Source organism: Lonchura striata, chromosome 2, assembly GCF_050655825.1.
Source record: "Lonchura striata isolate lonStrDom1 chromosome 2, ASM5065582v1, whole genome shotgun sequence".
NCBI lineage: Eukaryota > Metazoa > Chordata > Aves > Passeriformes > Estrildidae > Lonchura > Lonchura striata.
In genome coordinates, this window is record NC_140704.1 from 96,740,980 (window position 1) to 96,756,805 (window position 15,826).

Below are 15,826 nucleotides of genomic sequence, written 5' to 3' on the forward strand. Positions count from 1 at the left end.
TGTTTTAAGTGGATTTATTCTGAAGTTCAGAGTTCTGATGTTAAGGGAATGGAAAACAGAGATCATCATAATGCCACTGTATTTTAGAAAGCTTGTAAATTTGACATTCTGAGGTGTTCCTCATTTTGATTTTTCAGAAAAAGGGGGAGGAGCAACAACACTGGACTGAATCTCAGCGGTTTTAATGTGTGGGCAAACATTTCATACATTACGAATGGCTGCATCACAAATTGACTGTAGCTGCCTTTTGATAGTAGTGCAAACAAAGTCTTAGCCTCTTGCTGCAGTATTAGCAGGTAATTTGAGGAAAAGTGGCATCTCAGTCATGCTGAAGGAAAAACAAAATCTACAGCACAAGGAGATAGGGACAGTAGAAGTACTAGTGCTGAAAGCTTGAGATCTGAGGTTGGGAAATGGGGTGGTTACATGTGGGTTTGTTGTGGTGGAGATTGCAGAGAATAACATGACTGTGTAATAGTAAAAGTGGAAGAGGGTCAGAATTTAACTTGAGCTGCTAATTGACAGAATCATCCCTACATTTGCTGCTGCTTTGCTGCTCTGCTCTGTTCTAACCATCATCACCTTCAACATCAAGTAAGTTTGAGCTGAATCACAATGGTTGTGATGCTGTGCTTTCAAAAGGATTTTGTTATTCAGGAGTACAAACAAGCGGCTGCACTAAGGTAAAGGGTACAATTTAAAATTTAAACAGTGTTATTGGAAACTGACTTGTCCATTTATATTCCCTTTAGTCTTCCCTTATATTCCCTTTAGAGTCCAAGTTGAAACCAGTATGTTTTGCATCCCTTTGCATGAACTAGATGAGGAGAATGACCCAGCTATATTTTTCTTTTAAGTGTTTTGTTTGTCTATTTGTTGATCTATACTATCTTTTTTCCTCTTAACCTAGCTGCATGGTTTAGAGCAATGTCGGTCCTGTGTGGGTATTTTTCTTATGGAGGGCTAGTTGCTGTGTGTTTATTGGCATTTGAGCAGTCGGTTTCAGTAATTCATACGCACTCTTAAAACAAGTTCCAGCTGAAAGGTAAAACTGAACAGGTTTGTCTTTGCTTAAAGTTCCCACCTTTCTTGATAAGGCAAAGATAAGGAGAATGTGATGTTTTGGAGAAGAAGGGTAAAGATGTGTTCAGTATTGCAACCAGAAGTGCATAGGTGCTGAAGTTGATCATTTCACTTTAAAAAAAGTTGGTTTTGTCTTATTGAAGAATAAACTCAATAGGTAGTAAAATTTGTCAAAATAGAAATTGTGTTTACTTTTAAAGCAGTAGAATGTGGGCAGGCAGAAGGATGGAAAATTCAGTTATCCACTAATATGTTTAATCTTTCAAATTATTCCAAGGTAGCAAACATTCATGTGACATAAGAAATACGGTTTCTTATGGAAACACTTACCTACTTTTGCTTTCTTCCTCTAAGATGATGCTTTAAAGGAGAGATTCTGAATTTCATGGCCACTCCTCCAACAGAAGGATGTAAATGTTTTAGTTTTATTTTAATATGCATTTTCATCACCAATCCAAGAATGAGCAAAACATAAATACTTTTGTATTATTAAAAAAAAGACCCAAAACCTAATTTCCTAGCCATGTGTAAAAACTACAATAAAGAGCACAGGAAAGCCTGTAGATTATAGTGAATAACAGGGCAGTGTGTTGCTTTCTGTAATGAGGAATGGAGTTAAAGGTACACAGTCTCCAAGATATTAAATTTAAAGATTTAAATTTTTTTGGTAGTGGGTTTTACATTTAATTGCAGTGGCCAAAATAGAACAGGGCTTTTTCCCTTGACTTAGTGAAAAGGGACAGCAAACTATTCTGCTCTGCCAGCCTTACCAAAGTCTTGACAAGGCCAATCTGCCCTTAATTTCATATTGTTGGATCATACTTTAACAAGTTGAGGACGTTAAGGGTGCTGGCTTTCATACACAGCAACAGCTGCTTAATTTGTGTAATCATTTTGGAGATTGCATTTGTATTTTATGTGTGTTACTCCTGCTTGAAAGTGTATCCTTGTGTTGTTGCCAAATAATCAGAGCAGTTGGCAAAATGGAAAAGAAAGAGTTATCAGAACATGAGGTGTTTTTTTCCTAAAAGGCTGCACAAATGTGAACTTTCTTTTCCAGGGAAATTCTAGCTACTTGTTTAAGAGAAGCAGCTTGGTAAATAAAATATTTAAAAATTCAGAGTTTTCAGTAGTTTCCTGGGGAGCTAAATTCATAGCTTTAAATCTGTGAAATAGGCTTTAAGGTAGATTCCTAGGTGTGGAGATGTGGAGCACTCTGAACATTATTCACGAATTAATACAGATGTTTAGACATCTGTTTACATCTTTTGAAGGTGTGTGGACCAGTTTTTCTCTATGTGGTTGTATAAGGCAAGGAAACCAGTGGATCACAACCGTGACGGGAGGTTACTCTTTTCCTTAAAGGCCAAGAGAAATAACAAAGTTACAAATAATTCAACTGGAAATAAATTACAGGTCTTATCTCTGTGACATTTATTTAGACACGCCTCATGTCATTTTTTTGAGTCCTTGATTAAATATTTCTGTAGAAGACCACGATCCATAGGTTTCCACCCAGAGACCTAAGCTTTAGAATTGTGTTTGGGTGCATGGTTGTGCTACTAATAGCTTTGTGGAAAAAAAAGCAATGCATTGGACTGTGTGTTGTGATTATGATGTTTAATTAATATCTCTGCAATGGACTTTTTGAATGAACATCTTGTGTCTTCTAATGATAGTTCACAAACTGTTGAGACATTAACTTAGCAATTTTTCTGGAAATCATTGGTGCTGTGGTATCAGGACATTGAGAGATCTCTGCAGCTGTGAACCATTCCCAGTCAAACAGGACAATCCTTCAACTTGTGTGTTAAGTTCAGTTTTAGGAGTCATTAGCTGCAAGTTCTTTTTCCTAATGTGACATTTCAAATGTATATAATTTGGATTTTCAAAGATAGCATTGTGAATTTCCCTGTTTCCAGTATTTTCATTTGAAAATAAGTTTTTCAGTATTACTAAGATATGCAGCTACTCCAAATATTCCTTCAACACACTTAAAATCAGAGCAGATAACAAGATGTGTGGAAGACAAAAAATTGTGTGACTCCTTTTTCATATGGTGGTCTCTACTCTGCTGATAGCTTAGTGCAGTTACAGCACTGTTTGGCTAAAAGAGTGTAAAAGTGAACAGTCTATCAAGGCTGAAGAAAGAAGTTTACTTTTCTAATTATATATTATCCATATTTCTGTTTAGTAAGATTTTTTCCTCTGTTTTCCTGAACATTAGTAACTGCAATATTTAAATCTGTTTTAAGTAGCTTATTTTGGGTAATATAAATTTTCCTGACTAAATATAAGATATTACTCTTAAATGAAAAATTACAAGAAAATTATTTCTTGTTGCCCATTTAAAAATTGCTCTGAAAACTTGAATGTAATTGAGAAAGAATCATTAGTTAATGTTTTGAACTAATAGGTCTTTGTCTTATAGTCTTATAATGAAAGCATCTTACATTACCAATAAAACCCCTGCATATTCACCAGGGATGGCAGCAGTCAGTCTAAGTAATGAAAATATTTGGGCACAGTCTGAAATCAAGTGGTGACAAGAAAGAGTTGAACTGTTCTCACTGAGAGGGTGAATAATATTATTTTTTATTTTCCTGCAGCTTTCTCTATTTACTGTTACCTCTCTCAGCACTGAACTTTGTGGTTCATTATGGGGCTTCTGGGAATGCTGCCAGCAAGATGTTCCTGATTGATGGTTCCGAAGCCAAAATTCAGGGGCTCTTACAATGTCTAGCCAGCTTTGGCACTGCTGTCTTCTGGGATTGCTTTCAATTTATATCATCCTACAGCAGGCTGTAAACCCATCTGCTTCCTGTTGTCCAGGAGTTTAATGGAGATTTCAGAGCAGCAGCAGATCAGCAGCATGCATAAAAAAAGAGGTACTCAGGGACTGACAGTCAGCAGCAGGGTCATGAGGGGCTTGGACTTCAGGTAATAACTTCAACAAACCAATCTGGATTAGGTGTGGGCTAGAACTGGATGCCAACTGTAAAATGATTTTGTGTTAGGGGAGAAAGATGCTTTAGTTGTCTGCCTTTAGGATTTCCCAGCAGGAGGAAAAGGTAAATGAAAAGTTTAGCAAGTGAAAATAAAGGTTGTTCTTGTTGATTTCTTTGCAGGTGTAATACTAATTAGAAATCATAATGCTTCATGAGTACATTTTCTATATTCTACAGATAGCTTGCTTTGGAAATGAGGAGCTCTGCTTCATTATGTGCATTAAAAAATAAAGGTGCAAAGAACTAGAATGCAACACACCTAGGTTCTTTTTTCCTTTTCTTCAATTTTAAGGTTATGCACATTTAAACTGTTAAAACCTTCTGCAAGAAAGTGGCATGTAAAGTATAATACACTTGAAAAAGAAGTACCATTGAACTGTAGGGTCTGTCTGTCCTTTCCAGTTAGCAATTAAAGAACTAACAACACTAACTGGTGCTGGTAAAATGTTGATAAAAGGTTGATCTAAATCTCTTGAGTAATCAGCAGGCTTTATTAATTGGATGTGTGGAATGGCAATTGAACAGCAATACTGTCAGCAGAAGGTGAGTTGAAACTGGATGTGCTTTTATTTCCTCGTTGGGGAAGTGGTGTAAAACTTGGCAGAAGCTGAGTGTTGGGTATGAGTTGATTAGGCTCTGTCCAGGCGTTTTGTTTTGCTTAAGGATACTTGTGTGGCATTGCATGGTGTGTTTGGGAGGATCATAGTGACTTTCCAGCAGTGCTTTGCAGTCTTTCATTGGAAACAATCAGAATGAATCTCAGCTAATTCACAGTTACTCCTCAGAAGCAACTGGTACTGGCTTCCTAAGCCGTTGGCTAACTTCAAGTGAGGAACAAATCTTGATCAGAAACACTAAGACTTCTGTAATAATTAAACTTCCCAGTAAAAGCATGACCGCCGTTATCATCAGAAACTCCCAGGAATCTAAGCCATGATGTTCCTGCTTTATTTGACAGTATTTCTGAGGACCAGAAGAGTAAAAGTGTATGTCATTGCCTCTTCTTCCCTCCCCCCATATGAGCTAAATTTTATCTTTCTGAACACATTGTTCAGTTCCTGATTTTTTTCCCCCAGCAATGTATTCTGTAAGTGCATAAAGCTTTCTGCATTTGTTTGTTTCAGTCTACATTTGTTTTGTCATTTTTCTGTAGTGTCATATGGTTGTGAGTAGATTAGAAACATAATCTAACTTGAGCAGCTTCACTCAAGTATTTAATGTATTATGTTCTACTATTTTAAAAATCTTTTTATTTGTAGCTACTTAGTTTTACCTTCAGATTTTCAGTTTGAATATTTAAAAAATAGAAATATAAAAAATACTTAATTTTATCCAATGTAAGTGCAGAAAGTTGAGTTCTTTTCAGGTTAGCTTAAGTAACAGATTTTCCTTTTGAATTATTTTTTCAAGATGCTTTCTTCAATGAGTTTGTAGCTATCTTGTAATGCCAGTTTGAATTTTTTTTTTTCTTCAGTTACAAATATGAACCATCATCCATATGTCCTGCTATGAGCAGTGAAATGTAAAGTTCGCATGTAAAAGTGAAAAATTCTTCATACTTTTCTTAGCCAGTATGTTTTCCAGAACTTATATTCCTTACCTGTTATAAAGTGTGTAGCTGATATTCAGAAATTATTTCCTCAAAAATATCTTGTTTTCTGCTCATGGGTATGAAGCACAGACCTCAAAAAAGGTCAGAAAATATTCCCAAAACATTGTAGCTTCTTAGAAATTTAAATTCAAATTTGTATTCCTTTATGATAAATATTAATACTAGTAATATCATAAACCCTCTTGCATCCCATGGGACAGCAAGATTACTGGGTCAAAAGGAGATGTTTTCTTCCTTACAGGCATTATACTTTAATGAAAGCTTCAGCTGGAGTGTATTGTGCATATTTATTGACATTTCTTCAAGTAATGCATTTTTTTCCATGAGTCTGTCTACTTATTATTAAAAGTTTGGCACCCACAATTATTTAGTCAGTATAAAATGTTTGAGAACATGATTATGAATATATTTGACAAAACAGAAATTTTCATACTTCTAGTGGGAAAACTATTTCAATTATCCAAGATTTTGTGCAACGTTTGGGGGTAGGTGTTCTTAGTCTCGGTGTTTTTCCACTACTGTAATACAAAGGGACAATAGGGTATATGGTTAATTTGTTTTTCACCTTCAATACATGAAGATATTTGGAATATTTGTTTTGGTATTTAATGTCTTAGTACATGCAGCTTGCACCACATTTCCACAGTAAGTTAAGAAAGCAATCACAAAATTTAGTTGTGCTATAAAGAAGTATTAGTTTTAATTCCTCTTTTCTGCCCATAGCACAGTCTAAAAGAGGATCTCACTGGTTAGTAAGTCCTGTGCCTTCATGGTGTGCTTAAATATTTGCATTGCAAGTTAAATGTGTTTTAAGTGTATTGTGGCAATCTACAAATATGACTGCAGTTCCTGATCCATCGAAGTATATCTGCTTAAGTAACAGAGCCTATTTCTTGACTGCAAATAATATGCTTATCTATGTTATGTTTAATTTATGTGCAGCTTATCCTATTAGATAAGATTTGTCTTGCTGCTGGAAAGTTATACTAGAAAAAGTCAGGAGGGTTTAAGAAATTGTTATCTTACCCATTCGGTTTGTTTAGACAATATAAAGTGCTACTGCTGAGCTCCTGTGAAAATAGTTGCACCAAGACCTACAGTGGATACTCTTTTCAAGTGTGAATGAATGGTGATGCAGAGCTTGTGTGCAGCAACTGAAAAGTTCCTGCTTTCTAGAGGCTTGTGTGCATTTTCTCTGTGAACAAACCTTGTCCAAGATTACAAGCAGGTTAAGTAACTCTCTGATCACAGAGAGATCACACTGATCACTTCAGGGTGATCAGAGGTTCTTGAGGCCTTGCAAGGCAGCTAAAGCCTTAGAACACTGAATTTGCAGAGTCACCTTCAGTAGGATCAGATGATGGCCAAGAAAATTATTTTGAAATACCCTATCCATTATTGTCTAGAGCAATATTTCAGCTGTTATTGTTAATTGTAGCTACAGCTTCAATTGTACTCAAGTTAGGTCAAACCTAACATTTGCAACAAAGCAGCACATGCATACAAATGAAACCTGTGCAAGCACATGCTGACCTGACTCATTACTCACTACAAACATAACTTCTACTACCACAAGCATGGAAGCAACACCATGGAAGCTGTCATCCCATGCACCACCCAAGGGATGTTGGGGAGGTGTCTGCACTAATGGTTGCCATCAGTTGTTACTTCTCTGGGTATAATACAGCTGGTGTGGATCTGGGTCCACACCAGCTGTAGCTGGCAGCTTCTCACTCCAAAGGCAGCTTCTCACTCCAAAGGCAGCTTCTCACTCCAAAGGCAGAGTCCTACCTTCTTGCTGCTCCCTAGTCAGCAATGCCAGCATCTTCAGAGGAACTCCCTGAACACTGGCCTTCTGGAACTTGTGCATTGCATAGCTTACTTAATAAGATAAGTTTTTGTGTTGTTACGCTGCCTGTTTATTCTCTGGACCTTGCAGCTCAGTTTGTTTCTCTACAGTCGTGTTAGAGCCATAGTTTAGACACTTGTCTCAAGCAATTGAAGTGCCACAGGAGTGTACAAACTCCACCACAAATCTTAGATTTGCATTTAAGAATGGTATCTTATTCAACTACCAAGAGAGGAGCACTGATACGTATTTTGTATTCCAACAGCTGGTGTGTTTTCAGCCTGTAGTGCAAGATACACTTACATGCTACCCAAGGGCTTCCATATGGGAAATGTGGAAGGATCACTGTCTTCACTGGGAAGTGATCAGTGATCCACATTAGTAATCTTTCTGATTAGTGATCCATGAATCGGAAAGAATTGAAAATGATTGATTGCTGCAAATCTCAACTGTGTGCAATTTACAGTGATAGTTTTAGAGCTGTTAACAGTCTCTCACTGCAGAAGTTTCCTACCATTTTTGAAGCTGATCTTAAGGAAAGCAGGGATCCAGTTTGGTGATTTTTTTCAATCAAATATTTCATATACACTTGTTATAAATGTTAGGAAATTTGGTGTGTGACATTTTTGATGAATTGTAAATAGTGTCAAAGGCAGGTATATTCTGGAGGCTTGTTCTTTGTAGTCATGGTCCTACTATAGGTTCAGGATAGGTCTCAAGCTCTTCCATAAATACAGAGAACCTTATATCACAGGTTCCTGCTATACAGCTGCTCTGTGTTGTTTTATTTGGATGGTCTTTATGATTTTAGCTGTGATTTTCCTTGGTGCCTCTTGAGCCATAGGCAGATATTCTTTGCACCTCAAGGGGCAAATAAGTCTCTGGGGACATCAATAGTATGTTGTGTGATGCCACATCTCAGTGCAGGGTGTCTCTATGAATCTCTGGTCTCTGCCCAACTCCTTGACCTGTGCACTCCTATCAGTTCTCTTCCAAAAACCTTCCTTTGCTGCTACCTCTGTCAGCTGAGGAACCACACATCAGTTGAAACCATGAAGGCACCACAGCAGAGCATCTGGTCCAAGCCCTGACTGTGCTTAGAGAAGTGGTGACTTTCTGACTAGTTTACTCAGGATGGGAACATTCATGTCCCAGACAAGAAGCTATATTATCCTGCTCAAACATTTGTTTGCTTTTCTCCTCAAAGCAAAAATAAATTGTAATTCATTGATGCCTCTCTCACCTGGGATAGAACTCTACCTGCTATTTCTTCAACTGCATTTCAGAAAAAAAAGATCTGGGCCAGTTGCACTGAAAATGAGAGTGTCCATCCATGAAATTGTGTATTGCTATAAGAGTAATATAAATATTGTTTTGTAATTGAATGATTTGGCTGATGTGGTGTCTTGGTTTTTGTAGCCTGATAAGCCTATTGCATGCTGGGACTGAAGTAGTGTCAAGTGGAAATACAGAAGGAGATAAAAGACTGTAGCTAGTTGAGTTAGATGTATTAAAATTGTTTCCTAAAACAGCAATAAAAATGCAGGTAGTTGAGGCTTTACTTAATGAGAAACTTTTTTGTCAGACAAGTCCTGTAAGTGACAGAAGGAATTACTTGTCTCTGGGTAAAATCTACATGCTCACCTGTGTGAGGTTGCTGAAATTGGGTTTCATTTCTTTCTTCAGAGTGAAGTTATGAATATAAGTTGCTCTTAAAGGTGCAAACTTACCTGTAACATTTCTGGCTACATAATAGAGAATTGTATTAAAAAAACCTAATTTTTCTTTAAATGTGAAAGTATGTTATATCGGTAGTTTACTTGTATATTTGTAGTACTGCAGTCATCTGAAATGCATTGACTGAATTACAGTTCTTTTACTGTTCTTCAGCTTTTGAACTGCAACACTTAAAAATCACACATCAGTTACTACTTTACTGCTGAAATATACCTTACTGATTTGCTTTCTCTTTTTAGGTGTCTTGGCTTTTTAATCCGGCAAGAAGTGAAATAACAAGTCTAGATAGTGGAAATATAGATGACATTTTAAGTGAGTACTTTGAATAATTTTTTTCCTTGTGTGTCTGCAGTTACTTATTGGTGTGAATATTGCAGTGGTATTAAATGAATATTCATACCCTAGCTTTGAATATATGAATTGCAGTCAGCTTAGAAATATTAAATGCCTGTGGTCTAAATTAGCTGTCTGAACTAATGTATTGCACTGAGAATTTGAAGTGTCTTAAGAAAATAACTGTTATCTTGTTTGCAGAAGGGAATGCTTGATTGCATAACCAAAACTAGTCTAGAGGACATTTTAAAAGCTTCACCCCAAAAAATAGCAGCAAGTGAAACCCATGGTTATGGGCCTTAAGTATCTTGCTTGTTCAGCTCTGCCTTTTCTCAGGTTAAGCACTGTTCTGATTCTGGTGGCTCATAGAATGGAAATCTTTAAATTAAACAAATACGTGTTTCTTGTCTGAAACCTTTCCCTCTGAGAAGTATGCAACTTGCCTGTATTTGGTTGTCTTTGCAGGAAAAAGTTATTACATTGTTTCAAATATATCCAGGGTGAAAATCTTTAATAAGGTCTGGACTAAAATCTGCTTTATGATGAGATTGCTTTGTGATATGAGAGCTGTTTGTAAATACCTTTTCTGCAATGGAAAATATAAAATTATTTTATACAATGTAATTCACAAAAGGGAATATATGCTAAGTGTAAATGCTTCTGAAATTCATCCCATTACTCTCAAGAAATACTTTGTACGTTGGAAGTAACCCTAAACTTTTCAGTGCTTGTTATTTACCTATTCACTACTGGCATCCCTTGTTGATAATGAAAATCTTAACACCATAATTGTAAACAAACTGTGGTGTTCTCCAGCCTACTCAAGAGTTGTCTTTATCAGCATGTTGTCTTTTCCAGGCTTTCAGCATCCTTATCTTCACATGTAACTGCTCTACAGCTTTGTCAAGTTTCTGCTTTGTCAGTATTTCTGCTTTATAAAGCTGTGGCTGATACTCTGCAGCTTGAGTTTGTATTTCATTTTTTTTCAGTGTCTACGTCAGTACTACTACTAAAAATTAATTTAAAGCATGGCTACTTATTATGTTCTATAATGATAATACTTAATTTTTGAGCCGGAAATCTATCCTTTTTTGATTATTTTTCATATGTGAAAAACAAAGCATAAGAACCTTATTTAATTACTTCATTATATGTATCCCTGTACTACTGCATTTTTTTAGTGTTCCTTAGCGTTTTTCTGTTTTGGGGGACTGAAAATTTCTTTGCTACCTTTTTCCATAGTATCCAGATGAAATAAGACAAGTAAGGACAAACCAGAGCAAGTTGCACAGACAGGTTGCCTGTTCATCAGTCTTCTACCCCAAATAGTTGGGATTTCAGCTTTCAACTAATTTTTAACACTTACAAATAATAGAGCTAGTGCTTAAGAGCTACTAGAGTTCAATTTCTGGATGTGAGTGCCTTAATTTTAAATCCAGAAATAATTTTTGCTGCATATGTCACTTAATTACTTTGTGTGTCTTAATGTTTTAATTATTTACATATTTTTTTTTGTCTTATATGTCAATAAAGTCAATAGACCACTTGACTGAAGGCCTCTTTCATCTTTTTCCCATTTGTTATAGATTATATTTCAGATGAGATTTAGCCCAGCAGTTTTCTAGCAATCAGACTAAGCTTTATACTGAATCATCTAGAAATACTTGCTTTTGTAGTTTTTTTGCACATACTTTTATAATCTCGAATAAAAGAACTGAGAAGTTTGCCTCACAATGTGACATTGGGCTTTTTCTTTTTCTTTCTTCTCAGACAATGCAGATGTTGCTTTAGTTAATTTTTATGCTGATTGGTAAGTTACTCAAGTTGGATTATTTTTTATATTTAAGCTTCTGTCTTGAAAACTGTCATGTTTGGCTATAGTTTTCTCATTGAAAATACAGTAGTCTCTTGCTTTCAAACCCAATTCTTTCCTGGGTTTATGTCCCAATTTTTCTCCTTCTGTCTATGCTTGCTTGGTTCACATTATAATAGGCTATAGTTTTAAAACATTGTTGCTTTAATTATGATGATTAATTTTAGGCATACAATAATAATTCCTCAACATAGCACATTGCCAGTCTGTAATGTAACCTGACTTACAAGTGAGAACAGATCAGTTTTGGTCATGGAAGTTGTCTGTTTTTAGGGTGGAGAAGAATGGGGGACAAGAAGCTACAATGGCTTCTTGTAACATGGTAACACATACATGCTGCATACATGTGTAGCATGCAGCTGGGATGCCCAGAGTCAGGTTTTTTCAGAAGGTGGACTTCAGCTCTCTTGGCATTTTGAGAGCAAGACTTGCTCTTCACTTACATGTTTGATGTTGCAGACATAACTGCATTCCCAGGCTGTCACTGTTATGTTTAAGGTGGGTTTCAGTGCAGGCTGGTTTATTGAAAGTCTACTCTTTGAAGTCTCATTCTCACAATTTCTACAGTGCCATTTTGCATCTCCAATTTAAAAATCTGCCATATGCCTGGAAGGACAGAGTATAAAATTATTTTATTGACATATTGGTAATGGGCTTATTCATGACTGTTACCCTAAACTCCCTAAAGCCACTGAAGCATCTTTACAATCCTACCGTGTTTTCTGTGGGCAAAAAAGAAAAAATTTGCATCGAAATCTGACATTATTGGAAGAAGGGACCCTTAGGGTTCTCTTTGTTCTTCTTCTGTAAAGGTAGTCTACTCAAATTCTGCCAAACCTGAGCAATAATATAATATGTAATACTTACAATACTTGTATTGTTGACCCATAGAAAATTACCTGTGATATTTCTTGAAGGTGTTGGTGAATATTTCAATCTCAACAATCTAAGGAATAACTTTTACTACATTTTTAAAATTACTTTCCACGGGGTAATTCAGGTAGAAAAAAATTAACAACACACTTTCTGAATAGAATATATTTCCTAAAGGCTTATAATTGATTAATGGTGTTTCCTAGGGAGATAAAGGAGGAGAGCATGTGTTGAACTATATATTCTTTCAGAATTACTTTTTTTTTCTGCACCTGATCCATTCAAGTTAGTTTTGAACTGATTTTTATCCAGTCAGTTGCTGGGAAGATTGTAGGTATATGTGTTTTTTTTCCAATACCTTTTCTTTGTTTGTTTTTTTTTTTTTTCCTTTTCCTTCAAAGATTGAAATGTTCCAGTAGTTGCCAACAGAAATATTTCAAAGTGATATTTTGAAGTCACGATTTTGCGTTCCATTTACAGGTGCCGCTTCAGCCAAATGCTGCATCCTATTTTTGAGGAAGCTTCTAATGTAATCAAAGAAGAATATCCAGATAAGAATCAAGTGGTGTTTGCTAGAGTAGACTGTGATCAGCATTGTAAGTAAATCTTGATTTAGGTTTTTCCGTGCTGTCCTGCTACCAAGTTAGTAATTGTATTGAAAAATACACTAAATATCCATGCAAAGTGTAGTTGTAGCTGGCCCATCATTTAGCTCAGGGTTGCTTTTATTACATCAGCAAAACTCTTCTTCCAAATCTGTAAGAATATTGGTCATTTCCAATATTTCTTTCTCATTGCATTCCTCAACAACCTTTAGTTAAATCAGTTCAGCCTATCTCATTTAATGAGGAATAAAAGGCTGTGATTATAAATTGAATTGTCTCATTGAGGTGTCAGTGAAGCACTAGTGCAACAAATGATGCAGGTCTTCATGACCAAGAAGAGGAAGGGGTAACCTACCACTGTTAGCATGAAGAATATGTTCTGATCAGATCTTCCTTCCACCTTGGAGTCATGGTGGGGGCTGTAAGTTTCCTTTTACACGACCAGGCAGGGATCAGAGCTTTGCTTTGTTACACATGCCATCAGTTGCCTATTTGGGCTGGGCCAGAAGTACATGAAAATTATATGCAAAATCTTACTTTATGCTGGTACTAATTCCTAAAGTTCCTTTTAAATCCTTTAATAAGTAAAATGTGAGAAACATCTGCTGCACATTGAAAGGCAAATGAATAGTAGCAGGATTTTTATTACGCTGTTGGATCAGCTGTGTTATTTTATGCTTCTTGGAGAACAGCATTTCTAGGAATAATTTCTTTACAGTGGCTTGTGATTCCCAAAGAGTATTAACAGAGAAGTTCAGTTTAATCAATACTGATTATACTATTTGGGCTTTACAAAACTGTTAATTTGTAAGGACAAGCATCACTGGAAATTGGCTTATCTTTTAATGTCAATATAACAGCAAAATTTCCTATAAAGTTCCCACTAAAGGCCATAGTAAAATCAGCCTGTGTTGTTGAGTTTTATTGTTGAGGTTTAAATTAACTGCTGCAGACCGTGCTTTGGTTGCAGTAGCTTCAGTTGCTTGAATAACTCAGAGAGTCTGGGCTGCTGGATGTCTAGCTATGAGATGTTCTTGTCTTAGCAATTATAGTTAAGAAAACTTTTTTTTTGTCCCCCACCAAGTGTCTGAAACGCTTTAAAAGTTTCATATGCTCATCAAGTCTCATATGCTCTTTGAATTAAGGTAATTGGCGCTTGTTGCAGAGAGCTAAGAGGAGGAGATGCTACAGGAGAGATTGTCATCCCTCCTGTACTTACAGTGGGCTAAGTAGTAGGAGGCAGCCAGGAGTTTTGGTTTTCTTTATATTTCTGGAATACCATTAGTTCTCTGTATTTACTATTTTCGTCCTTAATTTAAGTTGATGAGCATGACTGCTGTTGCAGAAGATGTAAAATGTGAGAATTAAAAATGAAATCCTTTAATGACAGGCAATTTACATTGCCTTCTTGAATTGAAATAACAGAGCTGTGCATGTCATTCCTAGTTTCTAGTATTTATTTGCTGGGTTTTAAACAATGGTATATTTTATGGCACACAATTATTGGGCATGTCCTGAAGTTTTAGGTATTTTAACTTGGATTTTAACATGTGCAATAGCAGCTTTTTAGTAAGAAAGCAGATATTGCTGTATTATCAAGGTTGGGCATGTGTAGTATTTTGCTGAATGCTGGTGTCAAGATTGTTAGTGGTTTAGGATTTTTTTACTCAAGCTTTATATTTTTGGATGTGTTTAGCAACACTAGAGGTTTTATGTCAATATTTTGGTGGTTTGTTATGCCTGTAGATTTCATACCACTAGTAATTTGCTATTAGAATGGTGTTCTAGAGATGGTGGATTATTTGCATTACAAATGATTTGGTTCTTTTTGAGGCCAAGACTCTGTAGGGAACCCAAATAGCTGATTTCTGGCCACTCAAAATCAGCTTTCAGAGTGGTTACTCAGGCATAGATTCTTTCTGTTTAATGCACTATTATTGAAGCACACTGCAGGGCCTAACAGCTCACACCAGCTTCTGAGGGTAAAGCAAATTAGAGAGAATTATTGATGTGCTGCCAAATGTTTGATGCCTAATGACAAAACCATCATTCTCTCTGCTCTTATAGCAAATATAAAGATGTTTTTTCTGGAAAGTGATAGTCCCTTATGTGATAAAATACAAAAATATACATATTAACACTATATTAAGCCTCTGCATGTGTTATATTTTACATTAGTTTGTAATGTTGTGGAAGATAATTATACCTGAAATGTGTAGGCAAAGTCACCAGGCTGTGTTTAAGCTGGCGTGTAACATACACTAAAGGTAAATCTAGAGCAGGTAGTTAAAGCAGGTACTCTTTGCTTTTGCAAGACCACATCCTTTTATAATTTAAAAATGTCTGAGTTGTGCTACATTGTGTCTTGTTAATATTTGATGATTTTTATATGTTCAGTTTAGTAATTCAGCTATCTTAAATATTAGACACCTCTCATTCAAGTATAATACCTAGTAATAGTGATCTTCTATATAAAATTACAGATGATCTTACTGCACGGACATTATTAGGAATGTTTTGTTTCATGATTTGTGGTATTTTGTTTGTCTGAGTTTTTTGGGGTGATTTTTTTTCTTGCTTGTATTTCAGGATGTTTTTAATCATTTGTGTTAAGCAGCAGTGTTGGAAACTCACTTGGTACAATAGATTTCCTGTATTTCTCTTCTCTGTGATTGGATGTTGCAATCTAGAACTCATATTTCTCTTGGGAAGAGTTTATGTTTTGGACAGTTTCTCTGAATTCAACATTAGGAGCTGTGGTACAAAATTCTTGTCAATTGGAGTATATATTTTGGGGGTTTGATTCTACTGCACCATGTTTTTCTTTGGTTTCTGATAAAAAATAGTAGCTAG

The 15,826-nt window shown here is 35.9% G+C and overlaps 1 protein-coding gene across 1 annotated transcript in view; it reads left to right on the forward strand.

The window, feature by feature from the left end:
* The window catches only part of ERP44 (endoplasmic reticulum protein 44), a 47,205-nt gene that overhangs the window by 9,641 nt on the left and 21,738 nt on the right, over positions 1-15,826 (forward strand). The window contains exons 2-4 of the mRNA XM_021528688.4: positions 9,529-9,601; positions 11,393-11,432; positions 12,849-12,964. Coding sequence (XP_021384363.1) covers positions 9,529-9,601; positions 11,393-11,432; positions 12,849-12,964 — 229 coding nt within the window. The remainder of the gene's footprint in view (positions 1-9,528; positions 9,602-11,392; positions 11,433-12,848; positions 12,965-15,826) is intronic.